Source organism: Manis javanica, chromosome X (assembly GCF_040802235.1).
Source record: "Manis javanica isolate MJ-LG chromosome X, MJ_LKY, whole genome shotgun sequence".
Classification (NCBI taxonomy): Eukaryota; Metazoa; Chordata; class Mammalia; order Pholidota; family Manidae; genus Manis; species Manis javanica.
This window is the reverse complement of record NC_133174.1, coordinates 73,462,166-73,478,521: the sequence shown is the minus strand read 5'-3', so window position 1 is coordinate 73,478,521 and position 16,356 is coordinate 73,462,166. Positions and strand designations below refer to the sequence as shown.

Sequence of the window (16,356 nt, the reverse complement as noted above, 5' to 3'; positions counted from 1 at the left end):
GGTCTGCACAGCAACCCTATGAGGCAAATTTTTGTGACATCCCCATTTTACAGATAAGGAACCTAAGGCCCAAAGGGGCTAAATAACTTGCCCAAAGGTCAAATGCCTGGTAAGTTTGTGAGCGAAATTTAACCTTAAGTCTATGCAACTCCAAGCACTGGGTTGTTTATACAACCCATCTAGTGTGCTATGCTACTTGCATCTTACCAATGATGGAGTGCATTCAATATGTTAAATTACTAGGTTGGCAAAATATTTATTTATTTTTGTGTATATGTATATTAAATAAACATAGAACTATCCTAAATAACTGGGCTTGTCTTTTCTGTACTTCCCAATACAAGGAAAGCAAGTCACAGTTAGCATTCTTTAATTCTTTGAACCACATAAGACTCTTTTTAGCCTTTAAATGAAATCTGGCTTAAAAAGGACAAGGAGTACTAAAAATTGATATTTACTCTGAACTAACCTCTTTATGGCAGTTCTTAGAACTGGGACTCAGTTGACCAATGAAATGCAGCAGAACAAGAAGCATTAGATAGACCTTCTAGAACATGGCAGTTGACCCTAAAAAATTCCAGCAGTTAGAGAGATGTGGGAAAGGCTGGAGTTTGGTTGGAGGAAATCAACATTAGCAAGAGCAAGTGGCAGATGGGCTGAAGGTACTTGCTCTACAAAGAGGTAGAGCACAAAGGGGGATAGGGTGGCAGCCTGCAATTGGTTGGCAGTCTTAGGAGACAGATTGCTCCTGATGGGAATATATGAAGACAGAGTGGGATCCAGCCACAGGGACTGGGGTTCAGGGGAAAATCTATTCTGCTGGGACATGACAGAAGGGAGACAAGGTCTGAGACACAGAGGAACTAGAAGAGAAGTAAAAGTGTCAAAAATAATAATTAGTATTATATTCAACATTTGTACAACATACAGTTTTAAAGTTATTCCATTCATTAAATATATATATATATATATATATATATATATATATATATATATATATAGAGAGAGAGAGAGAGAGAGAGAGAGAGAGAGAGAGAGAGAGAGAGAGAGATTCTATTCTATGCCAGGTACCAAGGATCCAAAGTTGACTAAAACAAGGTCCTTCTTATTCCTGAATGAATCAGTGTCTAGTAAAGGAGAGAAACATGTAAACAAATGACAGTGCAGTGTGGTCTATGCAACAATAGAATAATATTCAAAGTCCGGAAGTATATAGAAGAGCCATTAGCTCTATCTAGGAGTCAGAGAACCTTACAGAGAAGGCTATAAAATATAAGTAGCCTTTCCCGATCCAAATGGAAGACAATCGAATCAAAACATTTCAGGTGTTACAGCATTCCCACCAGGCCAGGATAGAAACATTATAGTGTTTTTAGGAAAGTATAAATGAACAGGTATTAGTGAAGCAAAATGTCTAAGAGGTGGAGATGGGGTTAACTAAATGATAAAACCAGAGAACGTAGGCCTGAAGGGTTTTGTATGCCACAATAGGGATCTTGGACTTTAATCGTGTTAGAAATGGGCAGTCACTTAAGAGTTTTAAGCCAGAAAGTGACATGAACAGAATTTCATTTTCCATAGACCCCTCTGAGGGCAGCATGGAGAAGGATTACATGGGGGACTCCTAGAGGCAAGGTGTCCAGTCCAGTTGTGAAATGTTGCAGTTGTCTAGGAGAAAGATGGTGTGTGCCTGGGCTGTGTCTGTAGAGAGGGAGCAGATGGAGTCAAGAACTAGGAGATGAAATTCATGGGATTTGATGATTGGTTGCACGCAGAAAGTGATGGGAATGGAGAAGTCCTATAGAGAGAAAACACAAAAGGACCATTAGAGGAAGTGAAGTGTGAGATAGAGGCACTGTCTAACCTCAGTCTTCCTACTCCTAGAGGCTCTGTCTTTAGCAAAGATAGTGGGTTCCCAGGGTAGGGAGCAGCTCAGGTGTCTCAAATATTTAGTTTCAAAATATTCATAGTAAAGTGTCATGTCCAAAAATACACTGTACGCAAGAGGAAAGAAGCGATTTTTCTCTCTCTGTCCCTTCCTTCACTCCAATAAAAGCTCAAAATGTTCTGTGTACTATCCCTCCACCCACTCTGAAACCAGATTATCAGTTTTAACCACCTGATGCAGGAGTCTACCAGCTGTAGATGGCCAGAAAGAACTGTTTGGATGTTGCAGCCCATATGCTCTCTTGCAGCTACTCGGCTCTGCCATCACAGTGCAGAAGCAGCCGTAGACACTAGATAAACAAATAGGTATCTGTGTTCCAAGAAAATTTTATTTACGAAAATAGGCAGAAGCGTGTATTTGGCCTGTGGGCCACAGTTATCAACTTCCAGCCTAGTGAATGATCTTGTCTGTACATTGGCAAGAAGGGTCAAGGTGGTACAGAAAGACATCAGAGCCTTTAAAACAAGTGTAGATCTTAAAACCCTTTAATAACTTTCTTTTACTGGTAGGATAGAACTCTTCCTATCATGGCAGGAACCCTTATCTAATAATGAGCTGTAATCATCTAAATAGAAATAGGAATATTTTTAGAATAGAACAGCAATGCTCCTTGCCACATTGACTGTGTGTGTGTGTGTGTATTTGTTGTTGTTAAAAGATCACATTTACTTTCTTATTCTCTTAAATCTTGACATTTTAACTTACGTTGTTATTAGTAACAGTGATAACAACTACCATATGTAAAGGCTTAGTCTGTCATTTTACAGACAAGGAAAAACAAGACTCAGAAGTTACATAACCATCTCCCAAATTGCATTGCTGCTAAGTGGCAGAGCCAGCAGTTGTGCATGGCTGTTCAGAGTTCATGATCTTAAACACTGTGCTTTATTCCTTAAAGCCCAGGGTGGAGGAAAATTATACCACGAAAGCAAATAGATGAGCAAGCAATGAAGAATTTTCTTGATTGGAACAATGACTTATTATAGTTATTATATGCTGAATTAGACTGTACAGATAGCACAAACAGGCTTTATAGGAAATTATATAAAGAATGCTAAGCGCAGTTGTATTTACATGTGGAATGAATATCCTCAATGTCTCAACTATCTGAACACTTGCTAAAGAATCCAGTCAGGTACTGATATACTGTAAGGGTGGACCTGAGTGCATCTTTGGAATTAGGGAATAAAGTTGTAAAATTCTGAAAGCAGAGCTTTACAAGGTCATGTATACTGGATAAATTTCTATAACTTAAATGTTTAAGGGTAATCCTTCCATTTTTTTTAAGCAGTGCTGGAATGCCTATATGCTTTAAGCTAATGTCCAAAAACTATTGTGTCTTTCTGTTCCCTGGCCAGGCTGAAACACTTTTCCAGAAAATCTGTCCCAATGAAGACTTCTGTCCACCTCCACCTAATCCTGAAGACATTATCCTTGATGGAGATAGTTTGCAACCAGAAGCTTCAGAATCCAGTGTCATACCCAAGGCCAACTCCAAGACTCCCAAGGAAAATGCAAACCTGGGAAATCCACAGATGCCCTCTGAATAATGGATATATACCAAACAGGATACTCCACTTTGGAAATTCTTCCTGGCCTCAGAGTCTTCTTGATGGAAGAACTGTTCGAAAAATGTTAGAAAATAGCAGCTATTTGACATGCAGAATTGCCAAGAGAAACAGGTCATAGAAATCCAAAAGGGGATTTTCCTTAAAGAGGACATTCCAAAAACACAAAACACTTGTAAAGCACATTGACTTGCCTGCTTTAAGATACCACACCTGTGGAATTAGCAGATTAAAAATTATAATAAATGGATTGATTCCCAGGAAGTTAGCTGTGGATATGAAAGTGATCCTGTGCATTGTTAATAATTCTGTGGTATTGGACAGCTGTTGCTTGCCACTTTGGATCTTTGTTTGAAAGCCACATCTTCAGAATCTGCTCACATATTTCCTTTGATTATTTGAATTATATTTTCTTTATGGGTAGGCATGTCATGACATAAATTATAAAAGCATATGTAAATGCAGTTAAGAAAAACTAAAATATGATCTATGTAGAAATCTATGTTTGCAATAGAGGTTTGTTTTATTTTCTATCTTGGAAGTGTTGAAAATACTAATATTAAAGTAGACATTTTTACAAGCAAATCATGAGTCCATTACTCAGTGTTCTTAATGTTAGTAGTGATATTTGTACATCCATCATTTATACACTAGGAAAATTCAACACTGAAGAAATGGGAAGATTTAGAAAGACTCATCAGTATTTGGAAATTCTGTCTAGTCTAGTAACTGGAGCACTACCCTAAATGTCTGTAAACCTAATTTAGTCCTAGCTATGGTACTGATGATATTAGGCAAATTGTTTAATTCCTAGGCCTCAGTTTCTCCATATGTAAGGTAGAAATAGTAGTACCCTGCCTATTGTATGAGAATGATTTTAAAGATAAATGCAGTGCCATCCTTAGAATGGTTTTTCTGGAAGAAAAATTGTTTCAGAATTTTTCCATGGTCTTGAGGGTGAATATCAGAAATCTCTAGCAGCAAGTAAGTGCTTGCTGTCAACTCCCCCAACATAATAGATCACCCTGTTTTTGTTACATTAAATTTTAAAAGAAAGTTAAAATGTATTTGTAATACTAAATCAGTATTAATTTCGTGGTCTTACAGGCCAGTAAACATAGTAACATGTGGAATTGTGGTTTTGAATTTTAAGGAGAGCACTCTTAATTCTTCATTAATTCCTCTTAATTCCTCTTTTGGTAGGAAAACCTGAAACCACCAAGGACTCAGAGTAGAGTATGAGAACTGGTAAACTCCAGTATATGCTTAACATAAAAATGTTAGGGCTGTACATAAGTAGCAAATCTAGTTACAGGGACAATGACTATATTAAAATTTTACCAAATGCCAATCTTTGATGGTTTACTTTTTTGAGCAATGGTTTGAACTTAACACCTTATTTTAATAAATATGTAAAAAGTTGTACAGTCTGGCCTATATTGCCAATCAGAGAGCCATGGCTACAATAGACAGTACACGGTTCTTAGAAGCTTCAGCTGTTGAAGGCTTCTGACCTCTCCCAATTTGAGAAATCTGTCAGGCCACAAGCTCATGGGAACTAGATCCAAGGAATGTAGCTCTTGCCTCACCTTTCCAACCGCCCCCCCCCCCCCCTCCGAGATATAGCTCAATCCAGATAAAAGGAAAATCTTCCCAACCTCCCAGGCTAATCCTAACCCCTCTGGTCATTGTGCAACCTCTTCCCCATCCTTTAAGTCCCTTGTTTCCCTTTCTTCCCCTTTTATAATGTTATACAAATCAGGGACAGTAGAGTCACATTATAATCTTTGTTGTATGGATTCAGATCTTTGCTTAAGTCAAATCTTGTTTCCTGAAATCCGACCATGGCATGGCCTAAATGCACAATGCATACTTATAAGCACCAGGTATTGGCCCTGCCCACTCAATACCAGCAATATAAAGATTCCACTTTATAAGAGTATTGAGTCTGAATACAATTGCAGTAGGTTGTACCAATTAAGATACTGTAGTTTGTTACTTTTAGAGTTGAGGGCTCTTGAATGCAGTATGCATATTTATATAAACAGTAAGTCAGGGTAGGCCCAGAATAACTAGGAAAATTCTGATAGCTTTACTGCAGCTATATATTATAGAACAATGAAGGAGATCGTCTGTGGTGTCATGGCCCAACCCATATTGTACCCTATTTCATCCATTAGCCACCATCATAATCTGTCTTGAGTATTTAAAAGCTCCTGAAAATGATTAGTGATGGTTAAGATATTATATTATAACTGTTAAAAAGTTGTGTTGGAGACCTTTGTATATTTCCTATTGCCTCAAAATGTCATAGAAATTATTCTAAGAGCTTTCTTTTCAGCTATCTTAATACAGCAAATATTTTTTTCATAGTTTTAAGTTAAAAGAGAAAAAGACTTTTTGGTTTTGTTGTAAAACCTAAGCCTGAAGTAATATGAGTAAAATTAATATGTTGTACATGATGCAGAAATTTCAATAGCTAATCTAAAAAAATTGAAAAATGTTAATAAAGAATTTTGATTCATGTGTTTAAAATGTTTAATTACGCATGCTTCTTACTAACCAAAAATGATACCATTCAGTTTAGTGATGAATATGAAAACCAATTACTGACCCTATGTTGCTACTGTATTTTTGGTTGGTGTGCCTGCCCAGAAAAATATATATATAAACAAACATATATTTTTCTATAGTAAAACTGACTTAGAATTTTACCCTCTCCTGTGATATTTAGTTGCCCATAGTAAAATGGCCATGTTAATGGCTAACTTCTAGAATGGTAGTTTCTGAGATTGGCAGCCCTTTGTCTAAAATAATGGCCATGCTACTGATTAACTTCCATAGGCTATATAGTTCCCAAGAACGCAGCCTTTTGTCTAAAGTTTGCATAAAGACCTCAGAACGATTTGCTGAAATTTGATTGCTAAATAGTAGTGATCCTTTAAAGCAGGAATTAAACAATTTTTTTGCAAATAATGTATTTGCTATGTTATTGAATAATGTTTCTCTATACTCTTGGTTAATTATATGCATTTCAAAAAGCATGAATATGTGATTCATAATTTGCACACTAACGGTTTTCAGAGGAAATAAAAGTCTCTCCTCAGTGCCTTTCAGGAATGGTATCCTATTTTTAATATTAAAATTTTGTATATATGCCAAGAAATCAAATGTTGTCTTGAAACTGATTTATTTGTTGATGTTAGTCTACCATTTAAACAGTTAATTGTCCAGCTGTGTACTTGGTTTTGTTTCTAGGCATCTGTTAACTATGCCAGGTTTTTGACAAAGGCAGTCAAAGGATTCACAGGTGCCAGCATCAGATCTCATTCTGTTGGAAATCAGTACTCTGAGGCTGGGCTATGGCTTTGCAGGACATTGTTGCCTACAAACTGTTTTCACATCTCAGTATATGAGAATCTGGAATGTTTTTTTATTTACTTGGTGAATGAGAATCTGAAATGTTTTCCTCTCAAGGTTGAGCCCCCCAACAGCTTACTTGCAACAGACAAGAAACTGCTAATGTTCTTTTATTCATAATCATTCATTGAACTATGATTTGTTCTTGAATCAAATAAAGCAGTGACATTTTCTGTCAATTCCAAACAGTTTTCTAAAGCTTCTCAGGACACATTCAAAAGATAACAGGACTTTAAAAAAAACTGGTAATTTATCTGTGAGATTATTCATAAATCAAATTTAAGAAAGATAAGGTTAATTGAATTTTTAAACAAGTTAGCTGTATTATCTTTCAAGGACCTTGAAGCTCATAAGAGTATTCACACTTTTTTTAAAGTGCTTTGATATGTTTGAATTCTCCTCTTTAATGATGGCTTTTTTAAAACACTAGTTAAGTGGTTTAACACTTAGCATCCCATGTCACATTTTGAAGGCCACTTTTCTTTCCATTAATACATTTAACTGTGGGGCTGCAATGAGATGCCCTTCTTACACAATTTGCCACGTCTGCGCTTTCTGGTTATGATGACTCTTAAGACCATTTGACAGGTAATCGTTAGAACTTGATCTTAGTAGACTGTAGGGTCTTTTTGCCTATCACCGCAGGGGGATTTGCTCTGGTAACTCCAATTAATGTTAATAGGACTTGCATGTGTAAATCCTCTTCCTCTCAATGAGATAGTTGACCCCTAAAAGAAATACTCTTTAGAAATGGACACTTACTGATCTAGAAGCATCAGTGAATTGCTCTATTATTATGTGTGAAATAAGTGTACTGATTCAGATTTGTTTGTACAGCTTGAAAACTTGAAACACTAGCTCTTTATTTTCAATTCCCATTTCTAATACATGTTAGATACTATTGCTCTTTTTCATCTTATCACCATAGCTTTAGTCTTCTTTTTAAATTTTTATTTTTAAGAAATCACATACTCAGAAGAAGTTAGAAATATACTTCAGAGAGGTTCCCATGTATGCTTCACCTAGTTTCCCCCCTTGGTAACTTTTTTTTTGAAAGTTGATATTGATTTTTCTTTTTTGATGTCGTTAATGTACAATTACTTGAACAACATTATGGGAACTAGACTCCCTCTATTATCAAGCCCCCCACACATACCCCATTAGTCACTGTTCATCAGCGTAGTAAGATACTATAGAATCACTACTTGTCTTCTTTGTGCTATTCTGCCTTCCCTGTGCCCCCCTCCACATTATGTGTGCTAATCGTAATGCCCCCTTTTCTCCCTTATCCCTCCATTCCCACCCATCCTCCCCAATCCCTTTCCCTTTGATAACTGTTAGTCCATTCTTGGGTTCTGTGAGTCTGCTGCTGTTTTGTTCCTTCAGTTTTTTTTTGTTCTTATACTCCACAGATGAGTGAAATAATATACTTGTCTTTCTCCACCTGGCTTATCTCACTGAGCATAATACCCTCTAGCTCCATCCATGTTGTTGCAAATGGTAGGATTTGTTTTCTTCTTATAGCTGAATAATATTCCATTGCGTATATGTACCACATCTTCTTTATCCATTCATCTACTGATGGACCCTTAGGTTGCTTCCATTTCTTGGCTATTGTAAATAGTGCTGCAATAAACATAGGGGTGCATCTGTCTTTTTCAAACTGGGCTCCTGCATTCTTAGGGTAAATTCCTAGGAGTGGAATTCCTGGGTCAAATGGTATTTCTATTTTTAGTATTTTGAGGAACCTCCATAATGCATTCCACAATGGCTGGACTAATTTACATACTCACCAGCAGTGTAGGAGGATTCCACTATCACCACATCCTTGCCAAGATTTGTTGTTTGTCTTTTGGATGTTGGCCATTCTAACTTGTGTGAGGTGATATCTCATTGTGGTTTTAATTTGCATTTCTCTGATGATCAGCAATTTGGAGCATCTTTTCATGGGCCTCTTGGCTATCTGAATTTCTTTAGAGAAGTGTCTGTACAGATCCTCTGTCCATTTTTTAATTGGCTTATTAGCTTTTTGTTGAGGTGCATGAGGTCTTCGTATATTTTGGATGTCAACCCCTTATCAGATATGTCATTTATGAATATATTCTCCCATACTGTAGGATGTCTTTTTGTTCTGACTGATGGTGTCCTTTGCTGTACAGCTTTTCAATTTGATATAGTCCCACTTGTTCATTTCTGCTTTTGTTTCCCTTCCCCAGGGAGATATGTTCATGAAGAAGTTGCTCATGTTTATGTCCAAGAGATTTTTGCCAATATTTTTTCCGAAGAGTTTTATGGTTTCATGACTTACATTCAGGTCTTTCATCCATTTTGAGTTTACTTTTGTGTATGGGGTTAGACAATGATCCAGTTTCATTTTCTTACAAGTAGCTGTCCAGTTTTGCCAGCACCAACTGTTGAAGAGGCTTTCATTTCCCCATTGCATGTCCATGGCTCCTTTATTGTATATTAATTGACCATATATGCTTGGGTTTATATCTGGACTCTCTATTCTGTTCTACCGGTCTGTGGGTCTGTTCTTGTGCCAGTACCAAATTGTCTTGATTACTGTGGCTTTGTAGTAGAGCTTGAAGTTGGGACGCATAATTCCCCCTTCTTTATTCTTCCTTCTCAGGATTGCTTTGGCTATTCGGGGTCTTTTGTTGTTCCATATGAATTTTAGAACTATTTGCTCTAGTTCATTGAAGAATGCTGCAGGTATTTTGATATGGATTGCATTGAATCTGTAGATTGCTTTAGGCAGCATGGCCATTTTGACAATATTAATTCTTCCTAGCCAAGAGCATGGGATGAGTTTCCATTTGTTAGTGTCCCCTTTAATTTCTCTTAAGCGTGTCTTGTAGTTTTCAGGGTATAGGTCTTTCACTTCCTTGGTTAGGTTTATTCCTAGTAATTTTCTTTTTGATGCAATTGTGAATTTAATTGTTTTCCTGATTTCTCCTTCTGCTGGTTCATTGTTAGTGTATAGGAATGCAACAGATTTCTGTGTATTAATTTTGTATCCCACAACTTTGCTGAATTCAGATATTAGATCTAGTAGTTTTGGAGTGGAGTCTTTAGGGATTTTTATGTATAATATCATGTCATCTGCAAATAGGGATAGTTTGACTTCTTCTTTGCCAATCTGCATGCCTTTTATTTCTTTGTGTTGTCTGCCATGGCTAGGACCTCCATTACTATGTTGAATGAAAGGGGGGAGAGTGGACATCCTTGTCTTGTTCCTGTTCTTAGGGGAAAAGCCTTCAGCTTCTTGCTGTTCAGTATAATGTTGGCTGTGGGTTTGTCATATATGGCCTTTATTATGTTGAGGTACTTGCCCTCTATACCCATTTTGTTGAGGCTTTTTATCATGAATGGATGTTGAATTTTGTTGAATGCTTTTTCTGTATCTATGGAGATGATAATATGGTTTTGTCCTTTTTGTTGATGTGGTGGATGATATTGATGAATTTTCCAATGTTGTACCATCCTTGCATCCCTGGGATGAATCCCACTTGATCATGATGGATGATCTTTTTCATGTATTTTTGAATTCTGTTTACTAATATTTTGTTGAGTATTTTTGCATCTATGTTCATCAGGGATATTGGTCTATAATTTTCTTTTTTGGTGGGGTCTTTTCCTGGTTTTGGGATTAGAGTGATGTTGACCTCATAGAATGAGTTTGGGAGTATTCCCTTCTCTTCTACTTTTTGGAAAACTCTAAGTAGGATGGGTATTAGGTCTTCACTAAACATTTGATAAAATTCAGCAGTGAAACCATCTGGTCCAGGAGTTTGTTCTTAGGTAGTTTTTTGATTACCAATTCAATTTCTTTGCTGGTAATTTGTCTATTCAGATTTTCTGTTTCTGGGTCAGCCTTGGCAGGTTGTATTTTTCTAGAAAGTTGTCCATTTCTTCTAGGTTATCCAGTTTGTTACCATATAATTTTTTATAGTATTCTCTCATAATTCTTTGTATTTCTGTGGTGTCCATAGTGATTTCTCCTTTCTCATTTCTGATTCTGTTTATGTGTGTAGACTCTCCTTTTTTCTTCATAAGTCTGGCTAGGGGTTTATCTATTTTGTGTATTTTCTCAAAGAACCAGCTTCTGCTTTCATTGATTCCTTCTATTGCTTTATTCTTCTCAATTTTATTTATTTCTGCTTTAATCTTTATTATGTCCCTTCTTCTCCTGACTTTGGGCCTAATTTGTTCTTCCTTTTCTAGTTTCATTAATTGTGAGTTTAGACTGTTCATTTGGGATTGTTCTTTCCTGAGGTAGGCCTGTATTGCAATATATTTCCCTCTTAGCACGGCCTTCACTGTGTCCCACAGATTTTGTGGTGTTGAATTATTTTTGTCATTTGTCTCCATATATTGCTTGATCTCTGTTTTTATTTGGTCATTGATCCATTGATTATTTAGGAGCACATTATTACGCCTCCATGTGTTTGTGGGCTTTTTCATTTTCTTTGTGTAATTTATTTCTAGTTTCATACCTTTGTGATCTGAGAAGCTGGTTGGTACAATTTCAATCTTTTTTAATTTACTGAGGCTCTTTTTGTGGCCTAGTGTATGATCTATTCTTGAAAATGTTCCATGTGCACTTGAGAAGAATGTGTATCCTGTTGCTTTTGGATGGAGTGTTCTGTAGATCTCTATTAGGTCCATCTGTTCTAATATGTTGTTCAGTGCCTCTGTCTCTTTCCTTATTTTCTGTCTGGTTGAGTGTGATGCTTTGAAACATTTTAAAGTCATTGTTAGAAACTTTTAAACAGTAGATAAAGCAAATTCAACAAAATGTTAATAATGGTTGAATCTAGGTTATGCTATATGAGGGCTTGTTTCCATTTTGTACTTTTGCTTGCATTTAAAATTTTCATTGCATACTTTTTTAATGACAGATAAAAAGCCTATTGATTAATGGTAAGATAACCTATGCATAGCACCTTAATCTAATCTCTCCTATTTCTGAAAAGGAGGGCATAAAGGATTCAACCTGTCCTGTATATTTTGTTTTAAATGTTTTGCAACAGTGTGTTTTAAAAATCACATACTTGAATATGATACCTTTGGTCTATGGCTTCTAGTTTCAGAGAAAGAGTGAGCCTTGTGGAGCAACCTCTTTGGCACAAGGGCAAGTTCAGGAAGAACAAGTTTACAGTCTCTCTCCCCACTACCCCTTTCCTGCCCTCTCTCCCTCCCTTTCTCTCTCCTAATTTTTCTCTAATTGAAAATGAAAATAGCATTATTGGGTTGCATAGAATAGGGAAATTTCTATTCTTGAAATTTAGATAACCTACTTTATTATGCACTTTGTTGACTAGACAAATATCAACGATAAAGTTTTGTTAATGCTTTTTACCTTTAATGTTTCTTTCTGGGCATTTTCTTAAGATATTGCAACATAGAGACTGCTACTAATTTCCAACATGAAACCTCTCCAATGCCTGCACACTTTGGGCTTGTGACCAATCTGTTGATTGAATAGAATCATTTTTTTAATAAATTGAAAATATATATTGTATAATATAACATGCCCCAATTATCCACATCAAAAATTCAACCTTTTTCCTATATTGAAAGTGTAGTTCAACTGTTATCAACTGTTGCTCTCAAGAATTGTTGCTGGTGGGGCAGTAGATATCCTGGTCTTAAAGGACTACTTCTGAGTGGAGGTCATTCTAGTTGTTTTTATTCAATTGGAGTTAATGATGGAACAAATGAGTAAGTCAATTGAAGTATGGGCCGTTTTTTTAAATTGAAGTAGTTAATATAGTAGGTTGCTTACATACATGTTAAATTACAACTCCTCACTTTTCCTCAACACCCATGTTCAGTTGGACACAAACTCCTACTGATTTTGTCTCAGAAATTTCTTCCTGATCCCAACCTCCTCCTCTCTATTTCAACAACCCACCATTGTCATTCCCTTTCAGATTAATTATTACAATGAGTCTTCCTGACACCAGGCTCCCCATTCTATTCCAATAACCTGTTGAGGCAGAAACCACTGCATGGATTCCTTCTTATACTTACACATTGTAATAAGGGAGCCCTTTAACGTAGTAACACTGAATTTAAGCGAGAATGAAGCCCTCGAGTGGGCATCCCCAAAGGTGGCTGTGACAGGGTATAACTTGGGACCCTGAGGTCAGAGCAGAGGGTAGGAAAGGAAATAAAAGGAAACCCTTGCAGTGCCTACTATGCTATGAACACTTTAAACCTCAAAATGACCTGTGAGTACTATTATCATTATTTTACAGACGAGGAAGTTGGTGAGGAAACAAGCAGAGAGAGAAAATAACTTGTCCACACAGGAAGGCTTGGATTGCTCCTCTCAATTCAGTATGCACTGAAACATGTTTGTGATCTGCTAGTAGTAAGATCATATTCTTTCTCATCATAACGAGCTGTATCTGCTTGCTCTACTAGTGGCAGAGTTTCATCTAAAAAATAAAAACTCTAATCATGTCACTTCTTTCCTTAAAAACCCATCCACTTTAAATATAGTCTGTCTTCTTTAGCATAACACATGAGACCACACCTCCTAGAAAACAAAATGTTCCTCCCTGGCTTTATCTCCTATCTTTCCACCTCCTTTCCCACCTCATACTCTGTTCCTTCAGTCACAGTGAACTCAGTATCTACAAACTCTTTGGTCCATTACATATTTCTTTCTCTGGAATGCTCTGATTTCTCAGTGCTACCACTACAAACCTTTGCCCCTGACAAACTTCTATTCTGCCTTTAAAACCCCAGCTTTACTGTTACTTCAACTGCCAACAGCTTGGCAGCTCCGCTTGGCAAAGTTACTTTTCCCTCTGTGCCCCTAGCAGTACTGTTCATAAAGGCCTTATCTCATTGGATTCCAAGTTTCCTGATTTTATTTCTGCCTCCTAGATAGTGAGCAACTTAAGGGCAGAGACCCTGCTGTTCATCCTTGTCTCTCCAGCTCCTAGCTCTGGCTCGTGGCCGTCTATCTCCTGCATAACCCTGCTCCTCTGGCCACAGCAGTTTTGAACTGGGATGGGGCAGGCCCCTGACACACTTTAGAATTGGCACCCATGAAGAGTGTTATTTTCTGAGTGGCTGACCCATAACACTACATTTCTTTAGCTATGGACAGCATATTTTGCACCATGCAGCCAGGGTAGCAAAGTCAGTTTGCAAAGGAAGAAGCAGTGATAGGACACAGAACTGTCAGGTGAACCTAGACCTGGTTTCTGAGAGCTTTCTAACCCCAAGATCCAGCCCTTCTTGAAGCACAGTATCATTCCTGCCCTTGGGTTTCTGAGACCCGACTGTCTCCTATAATCAGATTTCCTTTGATGTTCAGGAAATGCATATTGATTTATGATACTTGCAAATACGAAGTTTTAATTTAAATAAACACACCTGGGAAATTTCATTATAAGAACCTCCAAAACCTCCTCTATTTGTGTACATGTGTGTGTATGCTTGCATACTGTGCGATTTGGGTTTTCACTGTAAAGAGCAACTGTTGTTATGATGGAAGCCAATTAGAGTACTGAAACATAGTGTGCCTTTGACACACATGATCTGAAGTTGTCCCGTCTGATTTGGGTTTGCCTTAGAATTATGTGTGCAAAATAATGGTCTGGAATAAGACTTTTAAAATGCTTGCTCTTAAGTTCAAATATGGTCTAAGGTTTTGCAGAAATCCACCTTTGGTATGGAAGCTATTAGTATAATGTGTAAACATTTAAAATAGTTTTACAAATAGGTAAGTGTATGAAGCGTATCATATACCCTAAGTTCTGTACCCTAAGGAGCTTAGAATTTTGAAGTCAGAATTCAGCAATATACAAGAAAGTGGTTTCCTTTGGTTGAGCTTGTGCAATAGCAATGAAAAGATTCATGCAGAACTTAAAAGTTCTATCAATCTTTACTGAGACTGGGAAAAAAATGCCTATAGGAAGTGCCATTTGTTTTCTAAATGTAGATTTGAAAAGTGTAGAGACAACTAAGCTGACTCTTAAATATCATTTATTTTTCAGACTTTTCCAAATAATTTTAGACTGCTAGATTTGAGATGCTAATCCATTTTCAGGTGTATCCTGTTCTAAGAGAACACTCTATAAAAACATGAGACCTATAATGCACAATATTTTGGAGGGTGACTGTGCCCATGACAAAGTAGCTCTGTGCTTTATTAAAGAATTCAGGTTTCTGTCAAGTAGGAGCTCCTAAAAGTTCCCAGGTGGTACATATCAGTGCTGCAGTCACTATTAATTTTTAGGCACAGAGGTAGGCATGGTACAGTAGAACCACTGCCAAATAAAGATAAAACTGAAAATAAAGCAATTCTAAAATGCCTGTGGGAGTAAAGGAGAAGATGTTGATTGACAGAAGTCCAGTTTGAACACAGCTTTGAGGAATATCTCTAGCATAAAGCGTGTTGCACTTAAAGTGAAGATTATTTGGGGAGTACAGTATTCTGCTAATAGTATGAGATTGCCCCAATAAGTCTGTGTGAAGTGCCATTCAGAAATATACCTTTACACTTGATTTATACTTTTCATTAATGCTGCTTGGCCACAATCTTCTTGACCAAAAGGTTACAGCTTTTTTTCTTTTTCTTAGATGTCTGAGAGTACGTTGTAAAAACATGGAATTCTCAATGTGGTCTGGGCCTTATAAATACGGAAATGTTGGTCTCCTTTAGTAAAACCTGGGACGACTACTTGTGTAAGCCTCCCTCAGAAATGGTAAAGGGAAAATATCCTCTGGGAATGTGGAATATCATCAGTGTTCAATATATAGTTGTAATTAGGATTGAGGGAGCTAAGCAGAGCCAGGAGTGGGATCCCAAAGCTATGGTCTGTGCCATTGGATCCTAAATAGCCTCTCCTGATGGGGTGCTTGGGTGGCTTCCCCCACCACATCCTTTCCTTTGCCTCTTTAACTGTCTGGGTGGTTGGTAGTATGTGGGTGTAGCAGCAGGAGAACCTTAGCAGGATATAGCACAGCCATCCACGACCCTATGTCAGCTCTATTTGGTATTATACCCCTATGGAGATTATACTTTTTATTAACTGTGTGTATGGAAAGAAAATTTTGTAAAAAAGACTTGCAAAACATTTATTCAGAAAAAAAGATTTCTGAACATCTTTGATATACAAGGTAACAGACATGCAATAAAGTTTGACTATATTACAGTCGAAAGAAGAAACAATGGCTAAAAAGAATGAGGTGGAGGAATGCTTAAGAGACCATTTACTTCTAGTCCAAGCTCCTGATTTTGCATATGGGGAAACTGAAGCCAAGAGAGAGGAAATAACTTATGTAAAGCCTACAAGCTAGAAAGGCAGGACAATTTAGTATGTAATAGTGTGGGTTTGGAGTCAGTCCTGGATTTGAACCCTAGTTCCTCCATTTGTTAGCTGTAACTCTTGG

At 37.1% G+C, this 16,356-nt stretch overlaps 1 protein-coding gene across 3 annotated transcripts in view; it reads left to right on the top strand.

Moving 5' to 3' along the window:
* The window catches only part of CHM (CHM Rab escort protein), a 215,684-nt gene extending 210,551 nt beyond the window's left edge, over window positions 1-5,133 (top strand). For all 3 annotated transcript variants that reach the window (XM_037004815.2, XM_037004812.2, XM_037004811.2), the window contains one exon: window positions 3,307-5,133. In XM_037004815.2, coding sequence (XP_036860710.1) covers window positions 3,307-3,498 — 192 coding nt within the window. In that variant the 3' untranslated portion in view covers window positions 3,499-5,133. The remainder of the gene's footprint in view (window positions 1-3,306) is intronic.
* The last annotated feature ends 11,223 nt before the right edge of the window (window positions 5,134-16,356 follow it).